Source organism: Ranitomeya variabilis, chromosome 4, assembly GCF_051348905.1.
Source record: "Ranitomeya variabilis isolate aRanVar5 chromosome 4, aRanVar5.hap1, whole genome shotgun sequence".
In the NCBI taxonomy this organism is placed as follows: domain Eukaryota; kingdom Metazoa; phylum Chordata; class Amphibia; order Anura; family Dendrobatidae; genus Ranitomeya; species Ranitomeya variabilis.
In genome coordinates, this window is record NC_135235.1 from 527,159,864 (window position 1) to 527,173,967 (window position 14,104).

General features: G+C 46.7%; 1 protein-coding gene across 6 annotated transcripts in view; it reads right to left on the reverse strand.

Moving 5' to 3' along the window:
* The window catches only part of FBXO47 (F-box protein 47), a 294,585-nt gene extending 282,429 nt beyond the window's left edge, over nucleotides 1–12,156 (reverse strand). For 3 of the 6 annotated variants that reach the window (XM_077252313.1, XM_077252316.1, XM_077252312.1), the window contains exon 1: nucleotides 12,005–12,142. In XM_077252313.1, coding sequence (XP_077108428.1) covers nucleotides 12,005–12,066 — 62 coding nt within the window. In that variant the 5' untranslated portion in view covers nucleotides 12,067–12,142. Of the gene's footprint in view, nucleotides 1–11,917 lie in introns of all 6 variants that reach the window. The other 3 variants (XR_013213411.1, XM_077252314.1, XM_077252317.1) reach the window with 3 other exon arrangements.
* Nucleotides 12,157–14,104: the final 1,948 nt, after the last annotated feature.

The following is a 14,104-nucleotide window of genomic DNA, read 5'->3' on the forward strand; positions in this document are numbered from 1 at the left end:
CTTGTGCTTGGATTTGTGTGTCCTTTTCTTAGTCTAGGAAAGATACAGGAGGAACATATATCAGCATATAGGTAGAGACTCTTTCAAAAACTCACCCAGTGAAGCTGACAGGTACCGGTTCTGGAGGCGGATTTCGTTTGGTGGTAGAACCCTTCTCTGGAGGTCGACCACAACTCTTTGTGCTGCTCCTAGCGCTTCTCTCCTTGCTGGGAGAACGCTGTTGCACTGCGGGCAAGTGCGCATCGTCGGCCGGTGAAGCCATCTTACACACACCGGCCCGACGCTAGCGCTGCCTTTTTAAATTTGCCGCCCATTCTCCTGCCTCCCCGGACCAACCCGGAAGTGCTCCAGCGACTTCCGGGTTAGACGCGCCGCTCTCACTCACCATGCGGCGGCTGGGGATATTAAGCCGGCCGCAGCAGCGCGCGCGTCCTCACGGTGCCGGGCGGACCCACGGTGACCGGACCCGGACCGTGGATGTTTGGCCAGACGAGGGGGGAGGCTGCAAGCAGGGGCTCCCCCGCCGCTGCTTCTGGAACCGCAGCCCCTGCCGTTCCCACAGAGACCGACGCAGGCGGGTGCATGGCCCAGGGATCCTCCTCATCTGTAGGTAAGCTGGGTCCCTGTAGGAACAGGAAACCTAAACTGAGGAGGAGAGGGGACCGCCTCCTTTTATTCTGTAGGTTTCCTGTTCCTATGGGGCGGATCCCTCTCTCTCATGTGGGGTGCTGTCGTGGCGAAGGGTAAAATCAATGTATCATTTAATTACATTTTCCATTACCTACATGCCCATATAGATGGCTTTAGAAAGATGATCCTATAGACAGATTCCCTTTAAGATACATGCACTGCTCAAAAAAAATAATGGGAACACTTGAACAACATAATGTACGGTAACTACAAGTCAATCACACTTCTGTGAAATCAACCTGTCCAGTTATGAAGCAACACCGATAGTGAATGAATTTCTCCTGCTGTTGTGCAAATGGAAAAGACAACAGGTAGAAATGATAGGCAGTTAGCAAAGAAACCCCTATAAAGGAGTGGTTCTGCAGGTGGTGACTACAGACCAATTCTCTGTTCTCATCCTTTTTGGCTGTTGTTTTGGTCACTTTTACATTTTGTCATTGCTCTCATCCCTAGAGGTACAGTATCATGAGGCAGTGTCTACAGTACAACCCATAGAAGTTGCTCACATAGTGCAGCTCATCCAGGATGGCCCATAAATGCAAGCTGGGGAAGAAGGGTAGCTGTCTCTGTCAGCACAGTGTCCAGAGCATGGAGTAGACATCAGGAGACAGGCCAGTACACCAGGAAACATGGAAGGGGCAGGACCGCACCAACCCAGCATTAGGACCTCTATCTCCTCCTTTGTGCAGGAACAGGAGGAGCAGCAACAGAGCCCTGCAAAATGACCTTCAGCAGGCCACTAGCATCCATGTTTCTGCTCAAACTGTCATAAACAGACTCAATGAGGATGGTAAGAGGGCCTGACGTCCACAAGTGGGTGTTGTGCTTACAGTCCAACACAGTGCAGGGTGATTGGCACTGGCCAGTGAACACCAAGATTAGCAGATTCGACATTGGCACCCTGTGCTGTTCACGGATGAGAGCAGGTTCACACTATGCACGTGACAGACGTGAGACACCATGGGGAACGTTCTACTGCCTTCAACATCCTCCAGCATGACCGCTTTGGCAGTGGGTCAGTAATGGTGGCATTTCTTTGGACTGCTGCAAAGCCCTCCGTGTGCTAGCCAGAGGAACCCTTACTGCAATTAGGTACAGAGATGAGATACTCCGACCCATTGTGATACCATATACAGGTGCAATGGACCCTGGGTTCCTTCTGATGCATGACAATGCTAGGCCTCATGTGGCTGTAGTGTGTCAGTAGTTCCTGCATGATGAAGGCATTGATGCTAAGGGCTGGCCTGCCCATTCCACAGACCTGAATTCAATTGAACACATCTAGGACATCATGTCTCCCTCTATCCACCAACGCCACTTTGCATCACAGACTGTCCAGGAGTTGACTGATGCTTTAATCCAGGTCTGGGAGGAGATCACTCAGGAGAACATCCGCTGCCTCATCAGGAGCATGCCCAGACATTGTAGGGAGATCATACAGGCACGTGGAGACCACACACACTACTGAGCATCATTTGCTTGCTTTGAGGCATTTCCACTGAAGTTGGATCAGCCTGTAATTTCATTTTACACTTTGATTTTGAGTATAATTCCAAATCCAGACCTACATTGTATATAAATTTTGATTTTCATTGATCATTTTTATGTTATATTGTTTTCAACATATTCCACTATGTAATGAATAAAGATTTGCAACTGGAATAATTAATTCAGCGATATCTAGGATGCGATATTTTAGTGTTCTCTTTATTTTTTTAACACTGTATATATAAATAATTTAGTAAGTTATGAATATATATATATATATTATATATATATATATATATATATATACATACACACACACACACATATATATATATGTATATATACAGTATATTCATAACTTACGAAATTCCCGGAGTACTGGTGTAATATGCTTTGAACAAAACAGATCCAGACAAAAAAGAAGCACGCCAAGAAAAAAATAGCAATGGTGATATGGTGAAAAAATAAACAAAAATATATAAATGTATTTATTTATGTATATCACCTCTTAAGGCTATGTACCCACGATCCGGAAGTAGCAGCGTTTTGGACGCAGCATATGTTCGCTGTGTCCAAAACGCTGCCTTCTATTGAACACAGGTAAATCCGCATGTGCTCACTGAACCATGCGGATTTACAGCATTCAATACATTCTATTAAATTTCTGTTGGGGAGACTAGCATCTCCACAAAAGAAATTGACTTGCTGCAGTCTTGTCAGGGTATGTGCACACGCTGCGGATTTTGCTGACGATCTGCAGCGGATTGGCCGCTGCAGATTCGCAGCAGTTTTCCATGCGTTTACAGTACCATGTAAACCTATGGAAAACAAAATCCGCAGTGCACATGCTGCGGAAAAAACGAGCGGAAATGCTGTGTTGTTTATTCCGCAGCATGTCAATTCTTTGTGCGGATTCCGCAGCGGTTTACACCTGCTCCATAATAGGAATCCGCAGATGTAAAACCGCAGGTGAAATCCGCACAAAAACCGCAAAAAAAAAACCCGGTGCGGATTACCTGCGGATTTACCAAAATCTGTCCAGAAAAATCTACAGAGTAATCCGCAGCCTGTGCACATAGCCTCAGTGTCTGCAGGGGATCCGCAGGTGCACAATCACGCATAGTGGACATGGAATTTCTAGAAACCCCATCCACTATGTAACATCTGACCGCTGTAGGTTTGACGCAGCATAAACACGCGTCAAACCCGCAGCAATTCCTGATCGTGGGCACCTATCTTTAGCCAGTCATGAGAGTGTATTATTGAAGATCAAAGAGGTGGAGAATGGCATACAAGTATAGTACATGAATAACTCACTAAACACAGGCTATTTCATAATTACTAGTATAAAACTGAGAAATAATCGAAAGGTAAGTGACTTCTTCAAGATCAAATAAAGTGCAATAATTTTAAAGACGTCTCACAGCCCTAAAGCAACATGTCCTGGCCAAGCATAATCATGACAGTTACTACAAAAAAAATTGCCAGATCATATTGTATATCTTCTCATACGGAGTCACAACCCCTGCAATTAATTAAATCCTCTTTCAAGACAACAAAGTGCAAACCTCCTCCAAATGGTTGTAACAGGCAACAATTTGTCAATTTATATGTAGAAAGAGCGCCACAGTGACCGAGTTAGACACCTATCGTACTTAGAAGACTAGAATTAGATTGTAGGTACATAGAGACAAAGTAAAATCCTTTAGGCTGTGTGCAGAAGTTCAGGATTTTTCGCGTTTTTTTTCCGAGGTTTTCCGCTATAAAAATGCGATAAAACTGCTAAAAAAAAAAGCTTACATTAAGCATCCTATTATTAGAATGCAATGCGCAATTTTTGTGCACATGTTGCATTTTTTTCAGCGAAAAAAACGCAGCATGTTCATTAATTTTGCGGATTTTTTGCTGCTATATTATTGCATTGGCGAAGCTCCTGAAAAAATCCGCAAAAAAAAAACGAACGGATTTCTTGCAGAAAAAGTCCGGTTTTGTTCAGGAAATTTTTGCAAAGTGTCCATTAGTGATGAGCGAATATACTTTCATCACGGCAGCTGAATGATTTACAGCTACTTGCCAGGCTGAGTACATGTGGGGGTTGCCTAGTTGCTAGGGAATCCCCACATGTAATCAAGCTGGCTAACAGATGTAAATCATTCAGCTGCCGCAATGAAAACTTAATTTCCGAACACTAACAAATACTCCGAGGTCACCCGAGCGTGCTCGGGAAAACCCGAGCAACGAGCACACTCGCTCGTCAATAATCCTGATGTGTGCACATAGCCTTAAGGTACCGTCACACTAAACGATATCGCTAGCGATCCGTGACGTTGCAGCGTCCTGGATAGCGATATCGTTGTGTTTGACACGCAGCAGCGATCAGGATCCTGCTGTGATATCGCTGGTCGTTGATTAAAGTTCAGAACTTTATTTGGTCGTCAGATCGCCGTGTATCGTTGTGTTTGACAGCAAAAGCAACGATGCCAGCGATGTTTTACACTGGTAACCAGGGTAAATATCGGGTTACTAAGCGCAGGGCCGCGCTTAGTAACCCGATGTTTACCCTGGTTACCAGTGTAAAAGGTAAAAAAACAAACAGTACATACTCACCTTCGCGTCCCCCGCCGTCCGCTTCCTGCACTGACTGAGCGCCGGCCGTAAAGTGAAAGCACAGCACAGCGGTGACGTCACCGCTCTGCTGTTAGGGCCGGCACTCAGTCAGCGCAGGAAGCGGACGCCGGGGGACGCGAAGGTGAGTATGTTGTGTTTGTTTTTTTACATTTTACACTGGTAACCAGGGTAAACATCGGGTTACTAAGCGCGGCCCTGCGCTTAGTAACCCGATGTTTACCCTGGTTACCCAGGGACCTCGGCATCGTTGGTCGCTGGAGAGCGGTCTGTGTGACAGCTCTCCAGCGACCAAACAGCGACGCTGCAGCGATCGGCATCGTTGTCTGTATCGCTGCAGCATCGCTTAGTGTGACGGTACCTTTAGTGTAGATCTTTTTTATTTAGAGTGTGCTTAGTGTATGTGGATTATTTAGTGTGTGCTTATGTTCATTTTTTTAAATGGCTTCCAGGAAGCTAATGAGTGTGGCGCATCAAGTGCTGTGTAGAACATTTTTTCTCTTTTCCATGCCTCGTCTCCTGCCTTCTGTTGCGCATTTCAGCCATCAAAAAACTACTGGAAGTGCTAAAAATGCCAAGGCATCTAGGAGATGAAGTGTTAAAAAAAAATTAAAGCCATAAGCTTTCTGGATGTAAGTTTGAGGGATAGAAGGAATTGCAGCTGGAATTTTTAACACACAGTAAAAGGAGCACCTGCAGCACAAGCACTATAAGGCTATGTCTCCACGTTCAGGATGGCCGGCGGCGAAGCCGCTCGGCGCTAAGCCCCGCCCCCTTTCTGGGACGCGATCATGCCGGATGTGTTAACTCTTCACATCCGGGATGATCGCTCTGTCCCATAGGGCCCTGTGATATGCTTTGCGGGGACGCTGCATCCCCGCAAAGTGTACGGACATGCTGCGATCTGAAAAGACGCGCAGCATGTCCGGAGTCGCAGGCCCGCCGTGTGCGGGTTTCCACGCATAGTGGAGACGGGATTTCATAAAATCCCCTCCACTATGCTGGAACATCTAGACGCTGCTTGTTTGACGCTGCAGCTCTGCGCAGCGTCAAACAAGCAGCGTTTCCTGACCGTGGAAACATACCCTAAGAGCATAGTGAGCGGAAGCAATAAAGTGGGTACCTGCAGCAGAACTACTAAAGCCAGATAATGTAAATGATACACCTGAAGTGGAAGTAAGAGCCAGCACCTGGCAAACCATGTAAAGAGCCCACTCTGCCCAGGTTTCAATTTGTGACTTTGAGGGCTTGTTCACACGATCCTTTTTTTGCTGCGGATTTTTCAGGTCCTGATTTGTGAAACCCGCAGTGCCAAACCTGCGGTGGTTTTCACTGCGGTTTTCAGTCCTTTTTCTACTGCGGATTCCACTGCGGGTTTCCAGATGCATTTTCCTATTGGTGCTGGTGGAAACCCGCTGCGAATCCGCAGAAAGAATTGACATGCTACTTCTTTTTTTCCGCTGAAAATCCGCGCTGATTTTCAAGCCAAAAAAGGATAGTGGGCACAGCGGATTTCGTTTTCCATAGGGTAACATTGTACTGTACCCTGCATGGAAAACGTCTGCGGATCCGCAGCTGCAAATCCGCTGCGGATCCGCAGCGAAAACCGCATCGTGTGAACATAGCATAAATATTTATCTACAGATGTTCATACTGCATAATTTTCTGGGGACCCACCATGAGATTGTTACGTCACAAGAGCCTTGTGCTCAATCAGCGCTGGTGTCACTGTTCCTGCCTTCAAGCCTATAAGTAACCAAGAGCAAGCGAAATGTTTAGAATTGAGAGTCCTCAATGGTTGATACCTTTTAATGGCTAACTGAAAAGATGGTAACAAATTGCAAGCTTTCGAGACTACACAGGTCTCTTCATCAGGCATAGACTAATACAAATTCTGAAGAATCACATATTTATGCACAACATAGCACAGAAAAAAAAAAACCATGGATAAGGCCGGCCTCACACTGGGCGTAAGACAATACGCCACGTATTATACGTCCGTACTACGGCCGTAATACGGAGAAATGTTCCCAAAATATTGATCCGTAGTCAGGGTGTGTCAGCGTATTTTGCGCATGGCATCCTCCGTATGTAATCCGTATGGCATCCGTACTGCGAGATTTTCGCGCAGGCTTGCAAAACCGACATCTAATGGATTTATGTGCTCAGATGTTAGGGAAAACATATATACAGTGTATATATATATATATATATATATATATATATATATATATATATATGTCATTGAGACACATATATATATATTCTGTATTTAGATTTCATTCAGCGCGATATGTGTTAAAAGCCGGTAATTCAATTGCCGGCTTCTCATTTCTCCTGCACAAACCCGACAGGATATGAGACATGGTTTACATACAGTAAACCATCTCATATCCCCCTTTTTTTTGCATATTCCACACTACTAATGTTAGTAGTGTGTATGTGCAAAATTTCAGCGCTGTAGCTGCTGAAATAAAGGGTTAAATGGCGGAAAAAATTGGCGTGGGCTCCCGCGCAATTTTCTCCGCCAGAATGGTAAAGCCAGTGACTGAGGGCAGATATTAATAGCCAGGAGAGGGTCCATGGTTATTGGCCCCCCCGTGGCTAAAAACATCTGCCCCCAGCCACCCCAGAAAAGGCACATCTGGAAGATGCGCCTATTCTGGCACTTGGCCACTCTCTTCCCACTCCCTGTAGCGGTGGGATATGGGGTAATGAAGGGTTAATGCCACCTTGCTATTGGAAGGTGACATTAAGCCAGATTAATAATGGAGAGGCGTCAATTATGTCACCTATCCATTATTAATCCAATAGTACGAAAGGGTTAAAAAACACACACACACATGATTTAAAAGTATTTTAATGAAATAAACACAGCGGTTGTTGTAATAATTTATTGTTCTCTCAATCCATCAGGAACACCCTCGCTTGGAAAAATAATAAACGCACAAGATACATACCTTCTGGTGAACCGTCTCGTCCCACGAAGTAATCCATCTGAAGGGGTTAACTAATATTACAGGCAGGAGCCCTGCTAAATGCAGCTGTGCTCCGTGCCTGTAATCCCCAGCGAATGAATGAAATGTAGGTCATTGACCTACATTTCCTTCAGTCGCGGTGAGACGCCCTCTGGTGGATGTTCTCATGAACTGCAGCCTGGGAACTTTTTCCCACGCTCCAGGTCATATGAGGACATCCACCAGAGGGCGCATCACCGCGACTGAAGGAAATGTAGGTCAATGACCTACATTTCATTCATTCGCCGGGGATTACAGGCACGGAGCACAGCTGCATTTAGCAGGGCTCCTGCCTGTAATATTAGTTAACCCCTTCAGATGGATTACTTCGTGGGACGAGACGGTTCACCAGAAGGTATGTATCTTGTGCGTTTATTATTTTTCCAAGCGAGGGTGTTCCTGATGGATTGAGAGAACAATAAATTATTACAACAACCGCTGTGTTTATTTCATTAAAATACTTTTAAATCATGTGTGTGTGTGTTTTTTAACCCTTTCGTACTATTGGATTAATAATGGATAGGTGACATAATTGACGCCTCTCCATTATTAATCTGGCTTAATGTCACCTTCCAATAGCAAGGTGGCATTAACCCTTCATTACCCCATATCCCACCGCTACAGGGAGTGGGAAGAGAGTGGCCAAGTGCCAGAATAGGCGCATCTTCCAGATGTGCCTTTTCTGGGGTGGCTGGGGGCAGATGTTTTTAGCCACGGGGGGGCCAATAACCATGGACCCTCTCCTGGCTATTAGTATCTGCCCTCAGTCACTGGCTTTACCATTCTGGCGGAGAAAATTGCGCGGGAGCCCACGCCAATTTTTTCCGCCATTTAACCCTTTATTTCAGCAGCTACAGCGCTGAAATTTTGCACATACACACTACTAACATTAGTAGTGTGGAATATGCAAAAAAAAAGGGGATATGAGATGGTTTACTGTATGTAAACCATGTCTCATATCCTGTCGGGTTTGTGCAGGAGAAATGAAAAGCCGGCAATTGAATTACCGACTTTTCACTAACACCGCTGCGTATTTCTCGCAAGTCACACTGCTGGTCAGTGTGGAATCCGTATTTTTCTCGCCCCCATAGACTTTCATTGGCGATTTTTTTGCGCAATACGGTGACAAACGCAGCATGCTGCGATTTTGTACGGCCGTAGAAAGCCGTATAATACTGAACCGTAATATACGGCTAATAGGAGCAGCCCCATTGAGAATAATTGTGCCGTTTATTTTGCGAGTTTTACGGACGTAGTTTATGCGCTCATACGTCCGTAAAACTCGCTAGTGTGAGGCCGGCCTTAGACAGGTGGCATGAAGCAGAATTACCATGAGTGATAAACAGTTATGCCCATAAATGTTGGGCCAGTTCTTAGATAAGGAATGTTTTATTGTCCTCTGATTGGGGTCTCTGTTGTGATATGGACATAACTGTTTATCACTCATGGTAATTCTGCTTCATGCCACCTGTCTTATCCATGGTTTGTTTTTTTCTGTGCTATGTTGTGCATAAATATGTGATTCTTCAGAATTTGTATTAGTCTATGCCTGATGAAGAGACCTGTGTAGTCTCGAAAGCTTGCAATTTGTTACCATCTTTTCAGTTAGCCATTAAAAGGTATCAACCACTGAGGACTCTCAATTCTAAACATTTTTCTATCTACTGGCTAACACGGTACCAAGATATATATCTTTCCTGTATCAAGAGCAAGTGAGCAGCCAACCACTCTCACTCCAGCTTCCACCAGCTCTCACTTCCTCTTGATTACGTATACGTCCAAAGAGGGACAGTGACACTTGCGCTGATTGGGCACAGGGCTCACATGACATAACAACCTATATAACAACCTCATATGAGCCCTGGGAACTTGAGTGCCGACACCGCTGGGACGGTGTTGACAAAGAAAGCAAGTATAAGTGCTTTTATTGTAATGGGGGCAAACATTCAGAGTGAGAAGGGGTTATCCTAGTAGTGGCAACCTCTTTAAAGCCAAATGAAACACTCACTCATTGCTTGAGTATTGTGTCTAGCTGTTAGTCTAGTTCCAGTCTCCAGCTCCTGAGATCTGTCTTACCCAGACTATTCTCACTCTTCGGGCTCATTTCCACATGCGAGGCACACGTCCGTATCTCGCATGTGGAAACCAAGCTGTGGAGCCGGCACTCCAGAGCGGAGCGTGCGGCCGCATAGGAACACATGGAGCTGCACAGCTCCGCTCCAAAGTGCCGGCGCCAGAGCTTGGTTTCCACATGCGAGATACGGACGTGTGCCTCGCATGTGGAAATGAGCCCTTCTACAGATTGTTTCTTACAATTCCTATTATTACCTCCAAGGACTTCTACTACCACTTGCTGTTCTCTGCTTGTGGTCCTCCGGCTATTGGATTCCAGTTGTGCTCCATCAGTATCGTAACATCTAGCTCCAATGGCAGCAGTTCACCCTCTTAGATGCCACTGTAAACCGTGACAGCACCATGTAAGAGTTGGGAAAGGAAGGCATGTGTCCTTTCTGATGTCCATCAACTCTCCTTCCTCCCTGTATACAATGACTTTCCTTTTTCCGAAATATAAGTAAAATATATAAAAACTAACGTTTGATATATAATATACTGCATTATTACAATATTGTAGTGGATCAGGTTGTCGCAGGTTATCTAGGACTTTCAGGGGTTTTGGTATGGGACTAAGAACTTATTGGCAGGTAGTTGCTAACTACCTGCCTGTTCTGCACTGTGACAATAAATTTCCTCTCATGCGGCGATTTCCTGGCTTCATTTGACCTCACGTCAACAGAGAAGCTTCTTCTCTTCAGCTCTACTGTGTCAACAGGGCGTCATTGCTGATGACATGCTGACTTGACAGCCATTTCCCCACATTTAGGCAGCTGGGGGCCGGCTGTCAATCAGCACGACATTGGTAGTGACTAGAGATGAGCTAACATTGTCGGCTCCCTCCTTATTCGGCAAGATACAGCACTTACCGTAGAAGCTGCATCGGGAACCTGGAGCGCTCCCGATAATCAGCTGTTTAGTGCCACCGCTGCATGTGTCGCGGCTGTGTGACAGTCACAACACAGAGGCTATCCATGTATGTGTTGTGACTGTCACACAGCCGTGACACATGCAGCTGACGCGCCGAACAGCTGATCAGCCAGAGCGATCCAGGTATCTGGGTTCCCGATGCAGCTTCTTCGGTAAGCGCTATAGCTTGCCGAATAAGGAGGAAGCCGACAATGTTTGCTCATCTCTATTAGTGACATCCCGTTGACACAACAGAATGGAAAAGATGCTGCTGCTCTGTTGACGAGATGTCATAGGAGGCAGAACTGCCGACAGGATTGGTCCATGACCCCTGAGCAGGAACACATGGTGGCAGGACAGAACAGGCTGGTATTTAGCAACTACTTGCCAGTAAATTCTTAGCTCCACGGCTGAAAAAAGCCCTAAAGTCTAGGAGACCCCCCTTTAATAACAAGAACGTTTTTTTTTTTATCAAAGCTCCTTTTTCGAGAATGTTTTTAAAATCTAAAAAAGAATAACGACACATAATAAAATACAAAACATATCCTACACAGGGAAATAACATATCCTACACAGGGAAATAGAAAAAAAAGAATCAAAATGGACAAATTGTTGTTTTTTTCGCTACTTCTCCGCACTAAAAAAATGAAATACAGAAAAAGATATGAAATTGATTGAACCCCAAAACGGTAAAAAAGGTTAAAACTACAGCTAGGTACTGCACAAACCAGCCCTTATACAACTCCAGCTGCCAAAAGATTAAAACCGTACAGGTCTTGGTAGGAGAGGACGAAAAGTGGAAAGCAGTGAAGAGAACCCACATGCCTGGAGCTGCCATGGCAGAGGTGCTATGGGGCAGAATGTTCCTAGGGCTTTTTTTGAGTGGGAGAAGTGTAGAAATTAGAAGGGGCAACTACTGAGGTTACCACTAGAGGCATTCTGTGGATAGGGAGCAGCTGCACATCGATGGTGACTGTTTCTTCTCATAGACTATGAGACTACTTCTCATTTACCAGAAATGTTCTACAACCATGTAGAGTATGACAGGAATGGCAGGACCGCCCTAAAATACATACTTCTATTAATGTGATAGGTCAGTCACGCAGTCTTATACTAAATACACTGCACGGCAATAAGAGCGGACATGTGATTCGGCCGCTCACAGGGAGGACTGACGGCAGCACCGCAGACAGCAGCTGGAGGCAGAGGAAGGACAGGCGAGCATTTCCCGCGCTTTTTCCCTCACACTCCGCTCGCGCTCACTCTTGGCACCAAGTCTCAGGCGAATCTCCAACGGCAAATTCAAGGCGGAGCTATACAGGTGAAGAACCACTAGGAATAAAGCTTGTAGTGAAGTAGCATGATTGGCGGGCTGAACGCCCAATGATGGTATTGTATTTTTTAGCTCCTCCCTCTTCCAGACAAAGCTGACGAGCCTGACTGCAAGGTGAGGTGGAGGACTCGCCGCTCCTGGAGGAGGCAGCACAGCAGTAGTCAGTGTGCTGTGTGACATAGCTAGCGTTGTGCTTCTCAGTAATGTCCACCAGGGCCAGGCCAAAGAACGTGCCCAATAAGGCTACTTTCACACTAGCGTTAACTGCATTACGTCGCAAATGCGTCGTTTTGCCGAAAAAACGCATCCTGCAAAAGTGCTTGCAGGATGCGTTTTTTCTGCATTGACTAACATTAGGCTACGTTCACATTTGCGGTGTGCGCCGCAGCGTCGCCGCCGCAACGCACAGCGCAAATGTGAACACATGCACAACGCTGCTTTTTGCGCCGCATGCGTCCTTTTTTCCATTGATTTTGGACGCAGCAAAAATGCAACTTGCTGCGTCCTCTGCGCCCCGACGCGGGCGCCGCAGGGACGCATGCGGCGCAAAAAGCAAGTGCACCGCATGTCCATGCGCCCCCATGTTAAATATAGGGGCGCATGATGCATGCGGCGCCCGACGCTGCGGCGCTAGCCGCAAATGTGAACGTAGCCTTAGCGACGCATTTGCGACGCAATGACACACGTCGCAACCGTCCTGCGATGGTTGCGCTGTGCTGTGGCGGACCGTCGGGAGCAAAAAACGTTACATGTAACGTTTTTTGCTCCCGACGGTCCGCTTTGGCCGGAACTCCGCCCCCACCTCCCCGCACTTCTCCGCACCTCACAATGGGGCAGCGGATGCGCTGGAAAAATGCATCCGCTGCCCCCGTTGTGCGGCGGAGACCACGCTAGCGTCGGGGACCTCGGCCCGACGCACAGCGACGGGTTGTTCCCGACGCTAGTGTGAAAGTAGCCTAAGTCTGCCATGATAAGGCTACGTTCACATTAGCGTTGTGCGGCGCAGCGTCGGGCGCAGCCGCGGCGACGCATACGTCATGCGCCCCTATATTTAACATGGGGACGCATGGACATGCGTTGTGTTGCGTTTTGTGACGCATGTGTCGGCGCAGAGGACGCAAGTTGCATTTTTTTTGCGTCCAAAATCATGCAAAAAAAGGACGCATGCGTCACAAAACGATGCGTTTTGCATGCGTTTTACATGCGTTGTGCGTTGCGTCGCCGATGCGTCGCCGACGCAACACAACAACGCAAATGTGAACGTAGCCTAATAGCTGAGGCTAAATACTGTGGTGCCAGTGATCAGTCAGTATGGCCAGTATGTGGTCAGCTAGCAAAGCCCGACATGGAGACTTCAAAGTGGTGGAATTTCCATGGAAACGAACCCATTACCTGAGCGGGGTGCAGGTTTTGTGTGGTTACTCTGTTATCCAATTCATAACCAGCCGTGTCCCCCATTCCTGACCAGGCACATTTCACGTGTTTTTTATTTGTCTTTTTGTTTTTATATGCTGCTTAAAAGGGAACCTGTCGCCCCCAAAATCGAAGGTGAGCTAAGCCCACCGGCATCAGGGGCTTATCTGCAGCATTATTCTGTAATGCTGTAGATAAGCCCCTGATGTATCCTGAAAGATGAGAAAAAGAGGTGTCACGGTCCAGGGCCTCCCATCTTCTTACGATGACGTCTTCTTGTCTTCACGCTGCGGCTCCGGCGCAGGCGTACTTTGTCTGCCCTGTTGAGGGCAGAGCAAAATACTGCAGTGTGCAGACGCCAGGAAAGGTCAGAGAGGCCCAGCGACTGCGCACTGCAGTACTTTGTCCTCAACAGAGCAGACAAAGTACGCCGGAGCCGCAGTGTGAAGACAAGAACAGGATACCATCCTATGAAGATAGGAGGCCCCGGACCGCGACACCTATCGGACGGGACTGC